Source organism: Pungitius pungitius, chromosome 12 (assembly GCF_949316345.1).
Source record: "Pungitius pungitius chromosome 12, fPunPun2.1, whole genome shotgun sequence".
Lineage (NCBI taxonomy): Eukaryota > Metazoa > Chordata > Actinopteri > Perciformes > Gasterosteidae > Pungitius > Pungitius pungitius.
This window is the reverse complement of record NC_084911.1, coordinates 17,070,765-17,090,807: the sequence shown is the minus strand read 5'-3', so window position 1 is coordinate 17,090,807 and position 20,043 is coordinate 17,070,765. Positions and strand designations below refer to the sequence as shown.

Here is a 20,043-nt window from a genome sequence, read left to right as displayed (position 1 = left end):
ATACACTTCATCTTCTTAGTTTTTTCCATTTGCTCTTCATTATTACATCCTACAAGTAGATTTACATCTCCCAGGATCCTTGCATACTTCACCTCTCCTACTCCTACTTTCTCTTATTTTCTTAGTTAACTTAAGTGGGTCCATTTTTTTAACTCCTTCTCCCTCAAGTTGTACCACTACATTAAGCATTCCTGCTTTAGGAGCTTTCCTTTTATCTTCTTCACTTTCTGTCCCATTTGAACTAGCACAATCTTTATTCTTCTTTCTTTTACGACTAACTTCTTTTTCCCTACGCACTTTCCCTACCTCCTCCCAATCACTTTCCCTCCTCCCAATCACTTCCATTTTCCTCCATTCCACTAAAATACATACTATCCTCCTCCTGTCTCCCCTGAAGCAGCTCCATTTAAGTTTTTTTATTTTTTTATTTTTATTATATTAATTCAATCAGAGGCTGTGTGTGTGAGATAGTACCACTACCGGACCTATACAGGCCGTCGGCCGATACTATCCCACCCCACTTCCTACTTGATTTAACTCACCCACACCGAACAAGTATACACTTTGTGTTCCAGCCAGCAAATAGCTGGCCAGACTGAAAAAAAAATCATAATGCCCCTCTGGTATTGTTCAGGGGGCCGGGCCAAATGTGGAGGCGGGCCGTATCCGGCCCGTGTGCCTTAGTTTGGGGACCACTGATATAAGGGAACCGTTGCTGTATGGCTCACAATACAATGCATCGAACGTTTCATAAAGTCTGTGGCCTACTTGTAAAAATACCCATACATTTAACAATATTTTGGATGATTACAAAGGCATTACAATATATGTTTTTAATCACATTTGGATCCACTAATTTGCCTGGATGGACGCATGAAATGATGCTTTGTAACAGTTTTCTAGAAGTTTTCTTGGCTGAAAACAGAACGGAAGATGAATAATGTTGTGACAAGTGGGAGAAATGGATGGCCATAAAGATCTTCTCCATTCAGAAACCAGGGGCTGAGGGAGAGGAAGACCTGGTAGCTCAGGCAGAACATCGTGGTTCTGGGCTCAATACCATTTAATGTTTGTTTTGATGACAATAAACTTGTCCGTCTTTGCAGTTTGCTTGTTTGTCTCCCTGCTTTGTGGCAGTCTCTGAGCCATCCAGACACCCTCCTGCTTTTTATTTTTCCTTTCTTTCCTGTGCATATAAATTATATGTATGTATGTGTATCCTTTATTTCTGAAGTTCTTTGTATGCCTGTATTACTTGGGTTGTTACCAACATCTGATGAAAATGTAACATCGGCACAGGAAACACAAACAGTAGCTGTCAATAAATGTCTGTTGTTATAGTACTTCAGGTGGTACAACGGTGATGTAACCAGGAGAGGGTTGACTGGGTAAAAGGGCTAAAGTGGTTTTCATTTAGATTTTGACAGCAATGCTTCATCGGATATCCATTTCTAGTGAAGTATTTACCACACTTTGAGCATCTAAAACACATGGTTCACACTCGCGGCCGCCTGCAGCAGTTTCTACGTCCCGCTGGTTGACTTTGCCATTGTTAGAATAACAAAGGTTCATACGTATGTGCGGTCGCTTCAAACGGGTGACAGGCTGGCCGGGTCTTCCCAGCCGTACCGTCCGCCGGTCGGATCGTCTGCGCCATCCCTCCCCAAGATTTTAGTGTGGACAGCCCACCAGATGACTGCCATTGTGAGACTAAAAGAAAAGGTCCATACGCATGCACAGTCGCGTCTGACAGACAGGCTTCCCCACCCTATGATTTTAATGCTCTGGCCCATGTTCGATCAAAGTGGGCGGTATCTGGCCCAAACCTGAAATTAGTTTGATACCCCTGATCTAATAGGTTTCTACTGCGTGACATCTCATGTGTCTCTTCAAATGCCAACTATAAGTGAAACATTTACCACATTCTGAGCAGCTGAAAGGTTTCTCCCCTGTGTGACATCTCATGTGGATCTTCAGTCTTCCACGTCTAGAGTAATATTTACCACTGTGAGCAGCTGAAAGGTTTCTCTGATAAGTGGGTCTTCATGTGTTTCTTCAGGTATATAATGCAACCAAATGTTTTCTTATATTCAGAACAGATAAAAGGTTTCTCATTTGTTCTACATCTTAAATAACTCACAAAATCTTCACAATTATTCTGAGTTTAAACCTGACTGAGGTTTACTGCTCTCATTCCAATCGTGACTGTCCTCAGTCTCAAAAGAGTCTCCATCTCTTTCAGTATCTGGTTCTTGAGGACTATCTAGACCTGAGTTCCTGTCTGGCTCCGGTCCTCCACAGTCCACTCCTTCACAGTCTGTCTCCATCTGTTCAGTTTGTCTCTGATGAAACTGAGAGAACAACGCTTCATCTTTCTCATCTTCACTCTTCAGAGATGTGAATGAGAGCTTCATTTCATTGTCTTCCAGCCCTTGAAGCTGCTCTTCTTTAAAGTGGGAGGGCTCTGGTTCCTTCTGTACCTCTTTAATGTGGGGGTTCTCCGAATCCTCCCAATGTTCTTTAAGCACAAACGGCTGCTGGAGGTCTGTGGATGGTAAAAAAATAAACAATATAGTGTATTCACTAAAATATGAATGATTACTATCCACTTAGCTAGTTCACTCTTTAATGCACATCACCAATTAAGCTTCTTGCACAGATTGCCTCACATTTTTCCATGGATCATGGTTCAATCTGGACCCTGATCCTGCCTCCTGCTGTGGCCCTGCTGCTGCTATTATCATCATCATTATTTTAAATATTGTAATTATTATAACTACTTGTCATTGTTTCAATAATAATTTTTTAGGTCCTTGTACCCTTTTCATCACCTTTGAATAGCTTAAATAGCTTCCTCTTTTACCTTCTGGATTTGCACAGCCCCCTTCCCGACTTTACATCCACTATATGTTACAGTATTATACCCACAATTATAACATTTATGCTGCACATTATCCTGACAATCCTCAGCTCTATGATCCTCTCCACATTTGGGACACCTCTGTTTCCCATTACAGGCTGCTGCTATGTGCCCATACCTCGGTCATTTGTAGCAGCGCAGTGGGGGGGGGGGATGTAGGGCTAAGACTGACATGCACTCCACACAGATAGGCCACCCGTCCTTATATATACACACAGTATACAGTATGTACATTAATTCCCCAAGACCACCTGTAACATTCACTTTACAGCGCGAGAATTACGTGTCCCTGTAAATTAGTACAGTATCATTTAAAATATATCTACCTTCTGCGGTCTGTAATTACCTTCAAAATTACAAAATAAAATCCATTCATTGCCTTCATATCTTTTTTTGCACCTGTGCTTGCTCAGCAATGTTTTCTACTTTTTGTTTCTCAACACACAAAGATGTATTAGTTCGATATATAAATATGTAAGCAGCTCAATATTAGGATTGACTAGGAAAACTAAAGACTAAAAAAAGTTTCATAAAAAAACGTTAAAACAATATGAACAAGAGTAAGAACTCAATGCATGAAAAACATTAAAAGGCCTTCTGGTATTTTCCTGCACATTAAAAATGCAAAACAGAATTTGGTCCACGGAAATGTATGCATTAATACATTGATAATATGACAGCTTGCAGTAACACAAATGGAACATAAAAATCAGTCAAACTTGTATTTCAACATTGGACAGGACAATATAAGGTTGGGTAATGTTACAATGTTAACAGTGGGAAACATGCCTTAGATAAGGGGTTCTTAACCTTTTGACCTCAGGGCCCAAATGTACAAATATGCCCAGGCGCCCGTTCAAATATTAAAACTATTTTATATTAACTAATTGATATAATTATAGGTTAGATTTGTATTCATTTCAAATAATAAATGTCCTTGTGATGATCACTGTATGTAAACCTGCAAAAACAACACTAACACTTCATGGAACAGAAAAAGACAGCTGGCTTTTAAGTAAGATTTAGAGTTGCAAGTCAGTGAGATGACGGCATCCGCTTAAATTTTGATGGCTTCAATGCTTTGGTGGAGAGCGTTATGCTACGTTCACACTTAAAATGCCAAGGGGATTTTCGCCACTGTTTACTCACCCAACTAGTTATTTTGTTTCATTCATGTCCCACTTTATGTGCGCCTGGAAGGGGCGTGACTTATCTCTGTTACTTGTCTCCGTAAAGACGGTTATAATAATTCTTTGCCCAGAGTAGAAATATTTCAACTGCAGCCAACGGGTAAAAAGCCTCTAGATGGCGCTCGCAGACCGATGGTTTAGAATCACTGCCTTAGATTACACCTTTCCAATGAATTAATAGCTTAGCATAGTTTAGAGTTTGTGTGTGACTGACAAGAACAAATTGTTCTTGGAATATGAACTTCTGACCATCTTTTAGAAGATATTTCAATTAATTTCATTTTGTATATCACATGTGACATCCTGTGACCCAAAACCCTCGGGAGCATAGGAAAAACCAAACAAGAGTGTTGTTCCAATAAAAAAGTGTTGTCCCAATAAATCCCTGTGAGGAATTCTTAGATAGTTGGTTGTAATTGTGAACATGAAGAGTAGCTTCAAATATGTGTCATTATAGCTTTGCGACGGATATTCAAAACTCACGTGGGAAACGGTAATGTAAATTAGGGAAAGACGTAAAAGGGGATTCTCATCTGAGTTTTCATGTGGACTTTTAGATTTACACAGCGTATGACATGCGTCTCTTCACATCTCTACATCTAGTGAAACATTAACCACACTGTGAGCAGCTGAAAGATTTCTCCCCTGTGTGCACTCTCATGTGTTTCTTTAGATTATTACTTCTAGTGAAACATTTACTACAATCTGAGCAGCTGAAAGGTTTCTCTCCTGTGTGACATCGCATGTGATTCTTTAGAGCTCCATTTGTAGTGAAACATTTACCACAATCTGAGCAGCTGAAAGGTTTCTCTCCTGTGTGACATCGCATGTGTGTCTTTAGAGCTCCATTTGAAGTTAAACATTTACCACACTGTAAGCAGCTAAAAGGTTTCTCCCCTGTGTGAATTATCATATGTCTCTTAAGATGTCCACTTAAGGGGAAACATTTACCACACTGTAAGCAGCTAAAAGGTTTCTCCCCAGTGTGAATTATCATATGTCTCTTAAGATGTCCACTTAAGGGGAAATATTTACCACACTCTGAGCAACTGAAAGGTTTCTCTCCTGTGTGACATCTCATGTGTCTCTTTAGATCTCCATTTGTAGTGAAACCTTTACCACAATCTGAGCAGCTGAAAGGTTTCTCCCCTGTGTGACATCTCATGTGTACATTTAGAGTTCCCCTTTGGGTGAAACATTTACCACACTGTGAGCAGCTGAAAGGTTTCTCCCCTGTGTGACATCTCTCATGTATTTTTAGATTTCTCTTTTGGGTGAAACATTTACCACACTGTGAGCAGCTGAAAGGTTTCTCTGATGTGTGGGTCATCATGTGTTTCCTCAGCTTCTGAATGCAACCAAATGTTTTCTTACATTCAGAACAGATCAAAGGTTTCTCACTTGTTCTAGATTTTGAATCACTGACAAACTCTTCACCAGACAGAGGTTCTCTGGTCTCATTCCAATCACCACTGTCCTCAGTTTTAGAAGAGTCTCCAGTTTTCTTATCAGTATCTGGAGGACTGGCTGGACCCGAGTTGCGGTCTGGTTCTGGTCCTCCACAGTCCTCTCCATCACCTCCTGTCTCCATCTGTTCAGTTTTTCTGTGATTAGGTTGCGAGCAATGAGCTTCCACTTTAACATCTTCACTCTTCACAGGAGTGAATGACACAGTCATGTCAGTCTTCTCCAGCCCTTGAAGCTTCTCCTCTTTAATGTGGGGGGGCTCCGGATCTTTTTTCTGTTCTTCTTTAAGCACAAACCACTGATGGAGGTCTGTGGATAATAATAAAATGCAAACAATATACTTGATTAACTAAAATATTAACTATTACCATCCACTTAGCTAGTTCATTATTTCATGCATTGACCAGGCTATTACTGCACAGGGGGCTTAGGATTCTCCTGTACATCTTTAATATGGGGGGGCTATGAATCCTCCCAATGTTCTTTAAGCACAAACAGCTGCTGGAGGTCTGTGGACAAACAATATAGTCCACTAAGCTAGTTCATCCTTTAAACGGACTATTACGTTTTAATGTCTTTGAGATAAACATCTATAAGTACATACTGAACAATTTGCTTATTGTATCTGTCTACTTTAACTTACATGTCCTAAACAGGTTATGAAATTAAAGTCATTGAATGAAGTCACTATTTCTGGGTCCTTGGGTTCAGTAACCATTGACGTGTTGGCCTGCACAGGTCTCTCTGCGTACTAACATTTCAATAATGGTCTACGATCACTTATGGAGAGCTTTCCGGTTATGACGCGCAACTGAGGAGATGTGTGGAGCGAGGCTCCGGCAAAATGAATATATTGGTACCTTACTACCTAAAGCAATATAGGATACACTTCATGCAATGTTGAAAGTCTAACTGGGACCCAGACGACGGGGGATAGGGGAGATGTGTGTGTTCAGCCGCACAGGGTGTAGGCTACGCCTACTTAGGGGGCCTCAATTGGGAGAGGCCCTTGTTATTGTTTTTTTGAAGGCACATTATTCACTCTATCACATGGCATGATTAAAGAATTGGGTGAAACTAAGCTTAATTTGCTGACTTTATCATGGTTGGTGACACCAAAATAAATGTTTCATGGAATCTTAGGGGTCTCCGGGAGATATTGAAATTAAAAAAGTAATGTTGAGACTGAAGCAGCTAAAAAGACAGCTTTCATCCGAGAAACCCATCTGCTCCCCAATGAATACACGGAAAAAAGGTGCCTGATCAAGTCATAGTTGCCTCATTGACCTCCCAAGCAAGAGGAGTAGGAATATTTATCCACCCATCTGTTCTAATACGAGTCCTCAACACTATACAAGACTCAGCAGGCAGATTTGTTATTGCACAGGATTCTTTATTAATCCAAGATCTAAATTTGGTGTGAATTTACGGTCCTAACAACGATGATGCAATTTTATAATAACTCGTTTCTAAGTAGGGTTGTCACGATACCAACATTATGACTTTGATAATACCTGCCAAAATATTATGATACCCGATACGATACCACAAATAAAATACTGGAATATTTATCTATGATAGTAATAAATAAAACATCTGTAAGGTTCCCTTTTTATCAGCTTGTTCCTGCCCAGCTTTTTGAACACTTAACAAATGGCATTCATATTAGTATTAACCCACAGCAAGAAAGTCATGAAAACGACATGGTAAAATCATAGCATTGATTTTACACGGCTATACACTCACCGGCCACTTTATTAGGTACCCCATGCTAGTAACGGGTTGGACCCCCTTTTGCCTTCAGAACTGCCTCAATTCTTCGTGGCATAGATTCAACAAGGTGCTGGAAGCATTCCTCAGGGAGTTTGGTCCATATTGACATGATGGCATCACACAGTTGCCGCAGATTTGTCGGCTGCACATCCATGATGCGAATCTCCCGTTCCACCACATCCCAAAGATGCTCTATTGGATTGAGATCTGGTGATTGTGGAGGCCATTTGAGTACAGCGAACTCATTGTCATGTTCAAGAAACCAGTCTGAGATGATTCCAGCTTTATGACATGGCGCTTTATCCTGCTGAAAGTAGCCATCAGAAGTTGGGTACATTGTGGTCATAAAGGGATGGACATGGTCAGCAACAATACTCAGGTAGGCTGTGGCGTTGCAACGATGCTCAATTGGTACCAAGGGGCCCAAAGAGTGCCAAGAAAATATTCCCCACACCATGACACCACCACCACCAGCCTGAACCGTTGATACAAGGCAGGATGGATCCATGCTTTCATGTTGTAGACGCCAAATTCTGACCCTACCATCCGAATGTCGCAGCAGAAATCGAGACTCATCAGACCAGGCAACGTTTTTCCAATCTTCTATTGTCCAATTTCGATGAGCTTGTGCAAATTGTAGCCTCAGTTTCCTGTTCTTAGCTGAAAGGAGTGGCACCCGGTGTGGTCTTCTGCTGCTGTAGCCCATCTGCCTCAAAGTTCGACGTACTGTGCGTTCAGAGATGCTCTTATGCCCACCTTGGTTGTAACGGGTGGTTATTTGAGTCACTGTTGCCCTTCTATCAGCTCGAACCAGTCTGGCCATTCTCCTCTGACCTCTGGCATCAACAAGGCATTTCCGCCCACAGAACTGCCGCTCACTGGATGTTTTTTCTTTTTCGGACCGTTCTCTGTAAACCCTAGAGATGGTTGTGCGTGAAAATCCCAGTAGATTAGCAGTTTCTGAAATACTCAGACCAGCCCTTCTGGCACCAACAATCATGCCACGTTCAAAGTCACTCAAATCACCTTTCTTCCCCATACTGATGCTCGGTTTGAACTGCAGGAGATTGTCTTGACAATGTCTACATGCCTAAATGCACTGAGTTGCCGCCATGTGATTGGCTGCTTAGAAATTAAGTGTTAACGAGCAGTTGGACAGGTGTACCTAATAAAGTGGCCGGTGAGTGTATGTGGGCCTATTGTCCGTATCTGACTATTCTGACTACAGTTATTTCCATAAGTATGAATTACATCATTTTACAGATGTGTTTGAGGTGGAAGAAAATGGACACATAATTAAAGGGCAATTTCTATGAAAGTAAATCTGTGCCATCGGGGGTTGAAATAAAAAGGTGATTGAATTTCTAGCACTGAATATTTATGCATTGAAATTATGTACCTGAATGTTTTTCAACATTAAAACACAGCAAAAAAAAAAAGGTTGAAATATTCAGCCGCAAAAGAAATGGAGGTTACAATATTCAACCCAAAAGATGTCGACCTTGAGACACCAACATCCGGGACACTAAAGAAGAGCAATCGATTCTAGATTAAAGATCAGAAGCGTGCGTCAAGCTAAAGGAGCGAGCACCCAAAACACCTTCGGCTTCGGATTGTAGCCATGTCCAATAATAACGGGGCTTTAACTCTTCTTTATGTCAGTGTGGCAACGCATGAAGAAATACATAAAGAACATATAATGTTCAACCTGAAACAAAACGTTTGCTTGCTACTGACGATATACAACTTTATTACAACTATACAAATCAGCAAGAATTCCATAAGCTCGGTTGGTCGAGTGTGTAGCGCAGCCGCTTTGTGCCACAACGTTATTTTGCGCGACACGGTTCGAATCCCAGTTGTGGTGGACTTTTAATAAATGCTCTTTTATGTATCTCTTCATACGTGGCAGTGACGTAGTGCTCACTTATACAATCGTAATCACTGCAATGGATATGGGATGCATTTTTGAACATTTTCAGCACAATATGTTTGCAAATGTGTGACGACTCAAGTGACGGAGGCAGACAACACCTGCCTGCCGGGGGAAAACAAACACGCACCCGTAGCCAAACCAGTAGTTCAAAAACCAGTAGTTCAAAAACCAGTAGGCACGTAACACCGTCACTGAAAAATGGGTTCTCGTTTCAGACTTTATGAGCAAATACAGGATCCCTTTGAGATCAATTCTAAAGCCTCGCATTAAGACGTACATCCCTTTATGTAAGACTCTGTGCTACTTGCAGGTCGCTGTGTTGTGCCAGATCCTCAATAAAGTTTACCCATGGTCATGAAGACTCATTTAACGTTACGTGGACTTTGAATGCTGCTTGATACCCAACTGAGATCGGCTTGTGCCGCTCAGAAAAACAGCAGGGACGAGATCCTCCTCGTGGCACTGGCAAGCAATGGCAACCTAGTGGCACCGAGTGGCAAAACAAGGCAAGCGAGTGGCAATGGCCAGTAATTAAGCGGCAAGTCCGGAGCGAGCGTCTCAGTGGCACGCTGAGTGGGCGGAGCCAAGTTTTCCTAGAAAACGGCCGTTGACGTTAATACCTTTTATTTTATTTTTTTTATTTATTTGAGACAAGTGAGCGCTCGTTTTCCAGAGCAGGGGCTCGTTTTAGCTTTGGACCCGATACTGGCCACTTCGATCTCATGTCTGCGGGTTCCGTGTGGGGGCGGGCAAGGGTCCGTGTGGAGGTTCCGCGGGGATGTGGTGGTCCTCGGCCGGGAGCGGCACGGCGGCGTTGCGGGGGGCTCCGCGAGGGGGGGTTTCGGCGTGTTCCGTGTGTGTTTGTGGAAGGGGTGTTCCTTGGGTTCCTGTGGGGGGGGGGGGGGGGGGGGGGGGTCAGCAGTGGCTTTTGTGGCACTGCAATGGCTTTATTGTTCTTATAATGACACTCTGCTGTAAGATGTTTTGAAACTGCTTATTTGATGAAAATTGTACTTTCTTGTTACTTGTTCTTCTGAGTTTGTATCTCTATGTGGAAATGCACTTATTGTAAGTTGCTTTGGATAAAACCGTCAGCTAAATGACATGTAATGTAAAAGTTGGAAACAAAAGAATAAAATGAGACGCAGAGACTGTAAAGAAGGGTGTATTTATATATGAAAACAAATCAAACCCAAGGGTGGGGCTGCTAGCGGTCGGCGGCTGGGCTTGCACAATGAGCAGCGCACACTGTCACAACAACCGGGAGTGTTCGTCATTGACTTAGGAGGTTGTGATTCAAATCAAAATTGCCCATAATTTGGGATGTCCCGGGTAATATGGGACGGTTGGCAACCCTAATTAGCAGTGGCCTGATATTGCTTTTTGACTGCTTTGTTGTAGAACCACACAAACTCATAATTACTGTACATTCATACAATCAATAAAGATGATTGGAATAACATTTGTTTGGTTCTGATTGATGCACCGCTGTGGTCACACATCCCCAACAAGCTACACTTACAGGCCTATAGTTGTCAACCCCTCATTAGATCTATCTTTCTTGTATTAGGGGTACCGATAACTAATGTTTTTAAATACATGTATACTGCAACCTGCTGGTATAAGTGCTGTTTTGGTGCTTGAAATTGGTTAACTTACATTTTGTCTTCCTAAAAGTAATGCAAATATTAATTAAATAGTAGATAAATGTATAAAACACAGTTTATAATTACATTTATTACAGTGTAAATGTTGCCCGTAACTAATTGTTAAATGTTAAAAGTGGGGAAAGAACACACTAAAGATCAAGCTTCACAGGCTGTGTAGAAAGGAACAATTAATGTGATATTACAAAAAATGTTTTTGTAAATACACTTTACCTTCTTCAAATGGATCACTGTTTTCATATTCATATTACGTAAACGAGAAAGAAATGTAGTTTTGACACACGAGTGAACTGTTTTAGGAGAGTTATGTGCTTTTGCAAGTGAGGATTAGTGTGCAGAACTGTAAGACTGTTTTGCCAAATGATCTTAGAGTTTTGAGAATGTAATTTGTTTCAAAAAATGAACCAAACCAATGGAGAAAAACTAATCTAATCCATGAAGATCTGAAGCTCTGAACCTTGATCACTGCTCTCCCAACTCAATGAAAGTGCTTTGCAGAATGTCAACTTTCTCTCTTCTGTTTTTACTGTCTTCTCTCCGAGCTGCTTTTAAAAGAAAAAACGTTTCATTTAAAGTGGAGGTTTAAGTTGGTAGGTGAGTGCAGAACGAGTATTTCTGTTGTGACGCCACAAAAGCCACTGCTTTGCCACAAAAGCAAAAGCCTCGGGGACCCCCCCCACAGGAACCCAAGGAACACCCCTCCCACAAACACACACGGAACACGCTGAACCCCCCCCCCCCCCCCCAACAGGATCCTTCCACCGACCACTTTCCGCACTCGGCGCTACTGCGGTTATTCCCTCATGTCCTGTCGGGTTTATGCGTCTGCACGCTCCGTTAAAGCCGCCGCCCCCCCCACTACGATACAGCGGCTCATGTGCCTCTTCAAGCGCGTTCCTGGATTCAAAACTCCGCCAATCACTCCTAACAGCTTGTCGAAGGATCTCAGCATCATTAAATGAATTCAAAACTAGAAGAAGAGGCGTATTGTGAGCGGCTGTACGCTCCCGTTTAACTTCCGCTTAGTTCATGTCCAATACAGTCTGTTAATGTACAAATGTCAGCCGTCTATTACGGAATTTTGAAACACCTCATTACACGTTAGGGGGGTTGAAACGTTTCACTGATGTCAGTGTGAAGAGAGAGAGAACCAACCTGCTCTTTGGATGCGGACTTCAGGGTTAAAAACAGCGTGCAGATGTTTCTTCAGTCGCTCGTTGTCCTCTTTTAATCTAGAAGCTTCCTCCTCGTACTCTGCTATCGTTCTTTCAAACAGCCCAAATATCTCTTCAGCAGCCTCAGTGAGTCGCTGCTTCACTAAACATCTCAGCATTTGGGCTTTAGACATCTTCACTGAATCAGACACGTTTCCTCCAGATAAACTCCGTTAAACTCGGACTAGCGCGGTGTTGCTAACTTCCCTCTGCTTCCAGCTAGCATGCTAAGCTAACTCCGATAGTTTAGCAAAGAGGAAAGTGATCTCGAAAAAAGTTGAGCAGCTGAAAGTCCATCGGAGGTTTGTCCAGACGTCCAGAGACTCTGGTGGATCAGAACGGATGGAGATAACTGATACTTGATCAACGTAACAAAGACACTGTGCTGATTCTACGACCGATCGGCGCCATGTTGCTCTGAGACCAACATCCGGGGCGTCTGTAGCTATGACCATATAAGGCAGCCCCCCCCCCCAAACTTGTTCTTCTTCTGCTTCTTTTGGGTTTAGCGGCAGCTTGCATCCTTTTATGTTGCACTACTGCCATCTTCCGAATTTATTTGTCTGTTACATCATATCCTTATTTCATATTCTTCTCACCAGACCTGTTCTTAATAAAAAATTTAAAATAATTTCTCTACATTGTTCATTCTCCCCACTCTCTAGTATTTCCTTCACTCCTATCCCTTTTATTCCGATCTTTCCTAACTCTTCCATCATCTTCTTCCTATGTCCTTCATATTGTTTACAATTCATTAACACATGCTCTATTGTTTCTGCAACCGGACAAAAACCACAAAAACCCGTTGGGTGCTTCCTTATAATATGAAGTGTGCTGTTCAAATTACTGTGACATATCCTTAATCTGCTCATAACAATTTCTTCTCTTCTATTTCCTCCCCTTTTCTTCACAACCCCAATTTTATTTTGAATAGTATACAAATGTACAAACATTTCCCACAATGCCAATATGAGCAGGAATCTAAGCCATTTGAATATCATAACTTTTTCCTTTTATTCTAGTATAAATTGTCAATATAGCATACAATAAATTCTGATGACTCTTAGACACCCCAGCACTGCCAATTAAAGCTTTTTTTATTTTGTTTTCCTCAATCCATTCTAGTGCCATCAGTATAGCATATAACTCAACTGCATACACACTCAGGTCATTTGTGGTTCGTCTACTTATCTCACCTCTTTGATTCAAAATGTAAACTGCAGATCCGGTCTTTCCTGTTCCTGGATCCTTTGATCCATCTGTATAGATCTGAACATATTCTTTATATTTAATCTCTAAATGTCTATAACATTCCGCTACCAAATCAATATTCTTCCTTTCTTTTTTTTCCCGATTTAATTTAAAATCAACAGTCATTGTTTCTAACTTCCATACCGGTGTATCAGGCCATATTACAGTTGAGCAGAATTCCTTTTCATATACTCCCAATTCTCTAGCTGCTTGATCCCCTATCCACCCAAAACTGAACTTTTGTGCTCTCTCCCTTTCCCAATTATCTTGTAATATTCTTTTAGTTGGATGACTATCTCCATGTCCTTTTAGATTAACCCAATAATTTACCATCAATTGTTTTCGTCTTATGCTCAATGGCATTTCTCCCGCTTCCACCTGTAGAGCACACACTGGCAATGTCTTAACTGCTCCTAAACATAATCTCAATGCTTTTGCTTGTATTACATCAAGCCTCCTAAGTAACGTTTTGGTCCCTGATCCATACACCATACTTCCATAATCCATTCTTGGTCTTATTAACCTCACATATATGTATTTCAATGAGTTATAATCTGCTCCCCATTCTGTTCCTGTTAAACATCTCATTATATTTATTACTTTCTTACACTCATCTTCTACATTTTTAATATGCTCTTTCCATGTCAACTTTGTGTCAAATTGTACTCCTAAAAAACGGAATGTTTTACCTCTCTCTAAATGACTTCCATATAGTTTAACATTTATATTTTCCTTGATTTTCTTCCTTGTAAAAAACATCACTTTAGTTTTCTCTACAGAAAATTTATCACCCCACTTTGTTCCCCACTTTTCAAACTGTTGGACCCCTTCTTCTATCTTTTTAACTATATGTTCAATATTTCTTCCTTTTCTCCATGTTGCCCCGTCATCCGCGAATAGCGATCTTCCCATATCCATTGGTATGTCTACATATATGTCATTAATCATTATTGAAAACAATGTGGGACTTACAACACTCCCCTGAGGTGTTCCATTCTCTACACCCTGCTCCCTTGACAAGTCTTCCCCTACTTTAACCTGGATTGTTCTTAAATCCTTAAACCAGTTCAGATGATTTCCTCTAATTCCCATAATATATAATTTAATCATTAATCCCTCTCTCCATAACATGTCATATGCTTTTTCTACATCGGAAAATACTGCTACTTTTGTCTCTTTGTTTACTTGTGCTTTTCTTATGTTATCTTCTAAACACAGTATTGCATCCATAGTATTTCTACCTTTTCTAAACCCACTTTGACATTCAGCCATCATACCCCTTTTTTCCATAATATACATTAGCCTCTCATTTATCATTCTTTCAGGCGAGCCGAACCTCATTCTTGAGCAGGATTGGTCAAATAGAGGAGCGAGACAGAAGCAATCGATCGCAGCACTTTGCTCCTGTAGCGCGTCTAGAAGCTGCTAGCAGCTCATGGCTTCTACCGGGCGAGATGTGTCTGAGGAGCTTTGAATTGTGAGTTCCTGTTTAACGTGAAGGCAGCGGAACAACAGCAGTTGTTTAGCGCACGTTTCCTAAATGCTGTTGTTCAAAGTGCCAACATACTAACGTTGTATTAAACTGTTAGATAGCCACGTAGCGTTCACTGCTTTATTTCTTTGTAGCACCGAGAACCGCAAACCACTTTCACCTCCGCGGACACATGACGTCACACTTTGCACCCAGTGGGTGGGGGGTGTCTGCAGTCTTTCCTTGTGGAGACAAAATAACTATCGCCGCGAAGAGTGATTCATTCATACCTGCGGTCAGATCACCTTCCTGTAAAGTGTACAAAGCTTTATTCAGCCAACAAGTTCCCTCTGCAACGTGCTTATTGTTTACTGATTACAGCTTCTTTTCTTCACTTGGTCCACACATTGTTTGGAGAAGGACGAGGTGATCTTTTACTGCAAATATGTTCAGTGTTATTTGAGAAAAATGACTATAAATAATGCTGTTTATATATATATAGATATATATAAATGAATAAAGTAGTAAGTAAAAATAATGCTAATGACAGCACTGTGTGTATATACACAGTGCTGTCATTAGCATTATATTTACTTTTGTGTTGATCTTTTTATTCACGTGAAACAGAAAGGAGTTTGGGAAATAAAAAGGCAGTTCAACACAGATTTCAGATCCATGCTTAATCAGAGCATTTATTTAACTTCCCCTGTGTCATGCAGCTGGTGACACAGGCATTTACTGGAGCACGTCTGACATTAAGCATTCAGCTGAACTTCAGGGACCAGAATACCAGGCTGACTATGACCACACGGTCCAGTCCAGTCAACTCCAACCTCCATGTGGACCTGCAGTTAAAAGGGTTCAGGTTAAAGGGTCTGTTCAGCCAAAAGTTTATATTCGTATGGTCAACATTTCTACAGAGCTGAGTTATTTTCAGTTAGTAATTTATATTTTAGAACCTTGTTGTAAATATCACTGGTTTTATAACTTCATTGGATTCCGGATGAAAATGAACAGCTATGGCAACAGAAAGCGATGGATTACAATCCCAGAGAGCCGATGAATTAATATATAGGGAAGAGAGAGATATGATGTATAACGATGTCTCTAAAACACTCATTTGAACACAACATTTTAGCAAGTGCCCATGATATGCAGACTACAAATGTACAGGCCTCTCTGTTAGTTACATCATGCTTCTGATATGTGCACTTTGAAATAAACCCACATTATTAAAAACTTAGTGTAATGTGAGATACGGTTCATGTTGACATTGTCCCATGTAGGAAAGTAAGGTCATAGTAAAAATAAAATGACTGAATAAGTTTACACTTGTACTGGATCCTGCTGGGCCTCGTGTTCATGGAGACTCCACAGTTGCGGGGTGGACTGGTTTCCCTCAGTGGGACTGGTTTGCCTCGGTACGTAGTTGCAGCTGTCGCAGCAGGTCCAGTCATCCTGGGTAATGATGTTTTATGAGTTTGTGGTTGAGATGGCCTTCCCCCTCAAGGTAAAGATGGAGTAGGAGAGATCCAAGTAGGCCGTTATGAATGCCTCTCCAGACCCTTTCTATCTTGATGGGTAAATAAATATTGTTTTTATTTAGTCTGCTTACAATCTGTGTTAATATCTTAAAAAGCATAAGATAACTGGCTGCCATTTGCAATCTACTTTAGCAAAGCTCTCCTTCAGACGTCACAATAGAAATAGAAGGTATAGAGTTAGCACTGTTGGTATCTCATCTGATCAGAATCTGTGCACAAGTTAATAACCAAACAGTTAATGACTACTGTCACTTACCTTGTATACGTGTATGTGGTTCATTCAAAGCCCAACATCCATTGTGTGTTGGGAAGTTGCTGCAGAATTTGAGTCCCAGTTTCATCCAAATCGTGGTCCTCTAATGAAGTTTATAGGTCGTGGACTCTGGTCATCAAAAAAAATAAGACAAAAGTCAGAAGAGACAATAAAAGCAGTATGACCTCACAGTACAAACATCGATCTGTTGCAAACTGCAGTTTAAAATCAAGATTATTTTAAGAGACTGTGTTTCTGTGTTAGTCTGAACGCAGCTCTGTGCTGTAGAAATAAATGAAATATAACTTAGGGCTTTAACCTGAATCTGATGCCTAAATACATTTGGCCATATCCATTTTACATGCAATTTATATTTTAAGTTAAACATATTTCACTTGTTGATTTTCTGAATGCAGCACCATCATAAGGGTCAAACTGATGCAATTGTGCTTAATTTAAAAGGTGCAAAATCGGACCACATTTAACTTCATTTAATCAAGTAATGGGGTTGCAAATTATCTGATATACTGAAGAGTTTATTCAATGGCAACCGTGTAAAAAGTTCATAAAATTACCATCAGTAAACATTTCGTACATTACGATATACAGCCACATTTAAATGATAGTCAATAAAACCAGAAAAATCAGTTGACATTATTACCTTATTCCGTACTGCAGCATCTTCTGAGGAGCTGCGCCATGCTACTCCCAAAGGAGAATATATACGATGGACGTCCATGTGTCGCTCCTTTGGTTCCACATCCATGTCTTCATTGAGCTGAGACAAGTCCTCTGCTTTATCCAGCAGAAACTGAAGTGTGTCTTTCTTGCTCACGATCGCAATCGATTTGAAATGGTTTGAAAACACCATGTAGCCAAATGCTAACAACAGCTTCTGCCGAGGAGCGGACTTCAAGACAGAAAAAGTAGACCAGGTGCGATCACACTGCTCTGACCAATCCTGCTTTACACAGAGGTTAGGACCTCCCACCTCATTAGCATTTTATTTCTTCATTTATGTGTGCAGACTCACAAATACATAAATGTGGAAATGTAGGCGAACAGAAATGTAGAAATAAATATATGATACAGACCAATAAATAAATAAATGCAGAAATATAGGAGAACAGAAATTTAGAAATAAATGGTATGTATTTGTTTATGACCTGTTCATACACTGTTAAATGTTTCCCTTAATTTACACCCAAATTTCAACATGATTTACCTGTTATTTGTAATAACTGCAGCTTACTGTAAATTTTTAGGGAATACATGTTAAATAACGCCTCATGTATGTTATTTAACACCTCATTGCTAAATAACATTCATTTTTGTTATTTAACAGCACAACCGAACATTCAAAGATGGCGGCCAGAGTTAGATGGTCTGGTATGGTCATGTTTTGGGGATAAGTGCCGATAAACGCAATTTTATGCTTAGATTATAAAAAATATATATTATTTATCATTGGAGAAGTTAGCAATTTTTCGTTTTTGTAAGTTGCAAAACAATGACTAATTCAATATTGTCGATGTTGCATACTAAGAAATTAAATATTGTATGCATTCACTGAATGAAGGTTAGACAGAACACCATGTGATGTCTGTACTGCAAATGTTATAAAGAATCGTCTTGCGTTTATTACCATAATCATACCTCCCGATTTTAAAAGAGACGCCTAACTTTTAATTGACTAACTGCGCTCCAAATCTGTGTGTGTATATGTGTGTGTAGATGTGTGTGTGTGTCTTTCTGATCACGTTCGCGCCACTTTCTGAAATAACAGGTTTATACAGTATTTTTTGCATTCTGGCAAAGAGCGAGTAAGAATGCATTTGAACCTGCAACGCAACGGACACACGGCCATCCATTCCATGTCGGGAGGATCGCTCTGGTTACATCGAGGAAAACCACAACAATCCGGTGAGATTAACTAGAATTTCTTTAAAGTCATGCATAGTTAACATTTATCAGTGATGTTGAGGTATACTAAACGCCACGGACTTGCACTATGAAGTTTAATTTAGCTAGCTGCTAATGAGCCGAGGTGATTCAAGCTAGCAAAATTTCGATAGTTTGTCCATTAATCTTACAAAACAATGCGCTTATTTTAATGCCCGTTCATGCATACGATCTAAATCTATAAATAATGCTAGTGCTATCGGTCTCAACGGGGGCGGGGGTGGGGGTGGGGGGCTAGCGTGGGCGGCCGGGCTTGCACATCCTTACATGCTCCGCTCTGGCAACCCGGCACCCGCGCGCACACTGGTCTGATGCGTCACAATTTTACAACAACCGGGAGTTTTTCGCGCGTCATTGACTTAGCGGGCTGTGATAGGAAATCGGGACTGGAGCTGTCCCGGTCGGGACAAATCTAAATTGCCCATAATTCGGGATGTCCCGGGTAATACGGGAGGGTTGGTGTGGGATGGTTCCGATTCCGCTGTGTTTTTTTTAAACCGCCCGCTGGCGCTCCTGCGAGATTTGCGTTGGGTCTCGCGGGACCCGGCGGCACCAGATTAGCTATATGTGTCTAGACTAGAGCGCTGAAAACCACTCCACCCGCCACTGTGTCTTGTATGCGAGGCAAAGTCACCGCCATTGGCCTGTGGCAGGTGCTAATTTCCCACCCTGGGTGTGTCTATTTTACATTACATTTGTTTTTGTTTTTAATTACAGATGCAGATGCAGGGCACTATCCCTGATCACACTGCATGTATCCCTCAGAACCAGGTGGAAATTTGAATGGTGTCTTATAATCTATCAATAAGTCTTGTGTTGTTCAAGACTAAACCGACAAATGAAAGGATGAAGGAAGTTCTTCGTCAGCTTGATGATGATGTCGAGCTGTCCTATCAAGTCATCCATCTTCTTCTGTCTCACTTTTCCGAAGATGTCTCAGGACTCATTGATATGCCAGTGCAGCTGACCTTGAGAATTCACTAGCTTTACCTGCAACGCCTCGTCTGATACTTCTTGGTAAGTTGGTTTTAGTGTTGTATGTAGTGAATTAAATGGTATCAAACTAAACTCTGTATTCAAAATGAAAACTAAAACAGAAATTTGACAGTTAAAACATTTCTGTTTCAGGAGAAACAGGAAGCCACTTCCAACGCTGGATGCTCAGCATTGAGGGCCAGATTGTGGGCGAAGGGATCCAGTCGACCTTTGTGACAGGGCTGGCGTATTTTTTCTCCGGTTTTTATGTCTTCAACCTACAGTACCAAGAGGAGGCAGCGTGCACACTTGAATTCATCCAGAGGTAAGACATTGTCCGTTAACACCTGCATTTGTTCTGGCCTAGCTGTGGCTCAAGCATGGTTTCAGCAGGTCTGGTGATGGGATTTAGCAATTAAC

At 41.0% G+C, this 20,043-nt stretch overlaps 1 protein-coding gene across 1 annotated transcript; it reads right to left on the bottom strand.

Annotated features, from left to right (window-relative positions):
• Nucleotides 1-3,069: 3,069 nt before the first annotated feature.
• On the bottom strand, nt 3,070-5,519 carry LOC134132936 (gastrula zinc finger protein XlCGF71.1-like). The gene has a single exon (XM_062565929.1). The coding sequence runs from the start codon at nt 5,441-5,443 to the stop codon at nt 4,721-4,723; it is 723 nt and encodes a 240-aa protein (XP_062421913.1). The 5' UTR covers nt 5,444-5,519; the 3' UTR covers nt 3,070-4,720.
• Nucleotides 5,520-20,043: the final 14,524 nt, after the last annotated feature.

What these genes read in the sequence shown, in the direction of transcription:
- LOC134132936 (XM_062565929.1), bottom strand. Translation starts at nt 5,443, where the DNA reads ATGATGACCCACACATCAGAGAAACCTTTCAGCTGCTCACAGTGTGGT.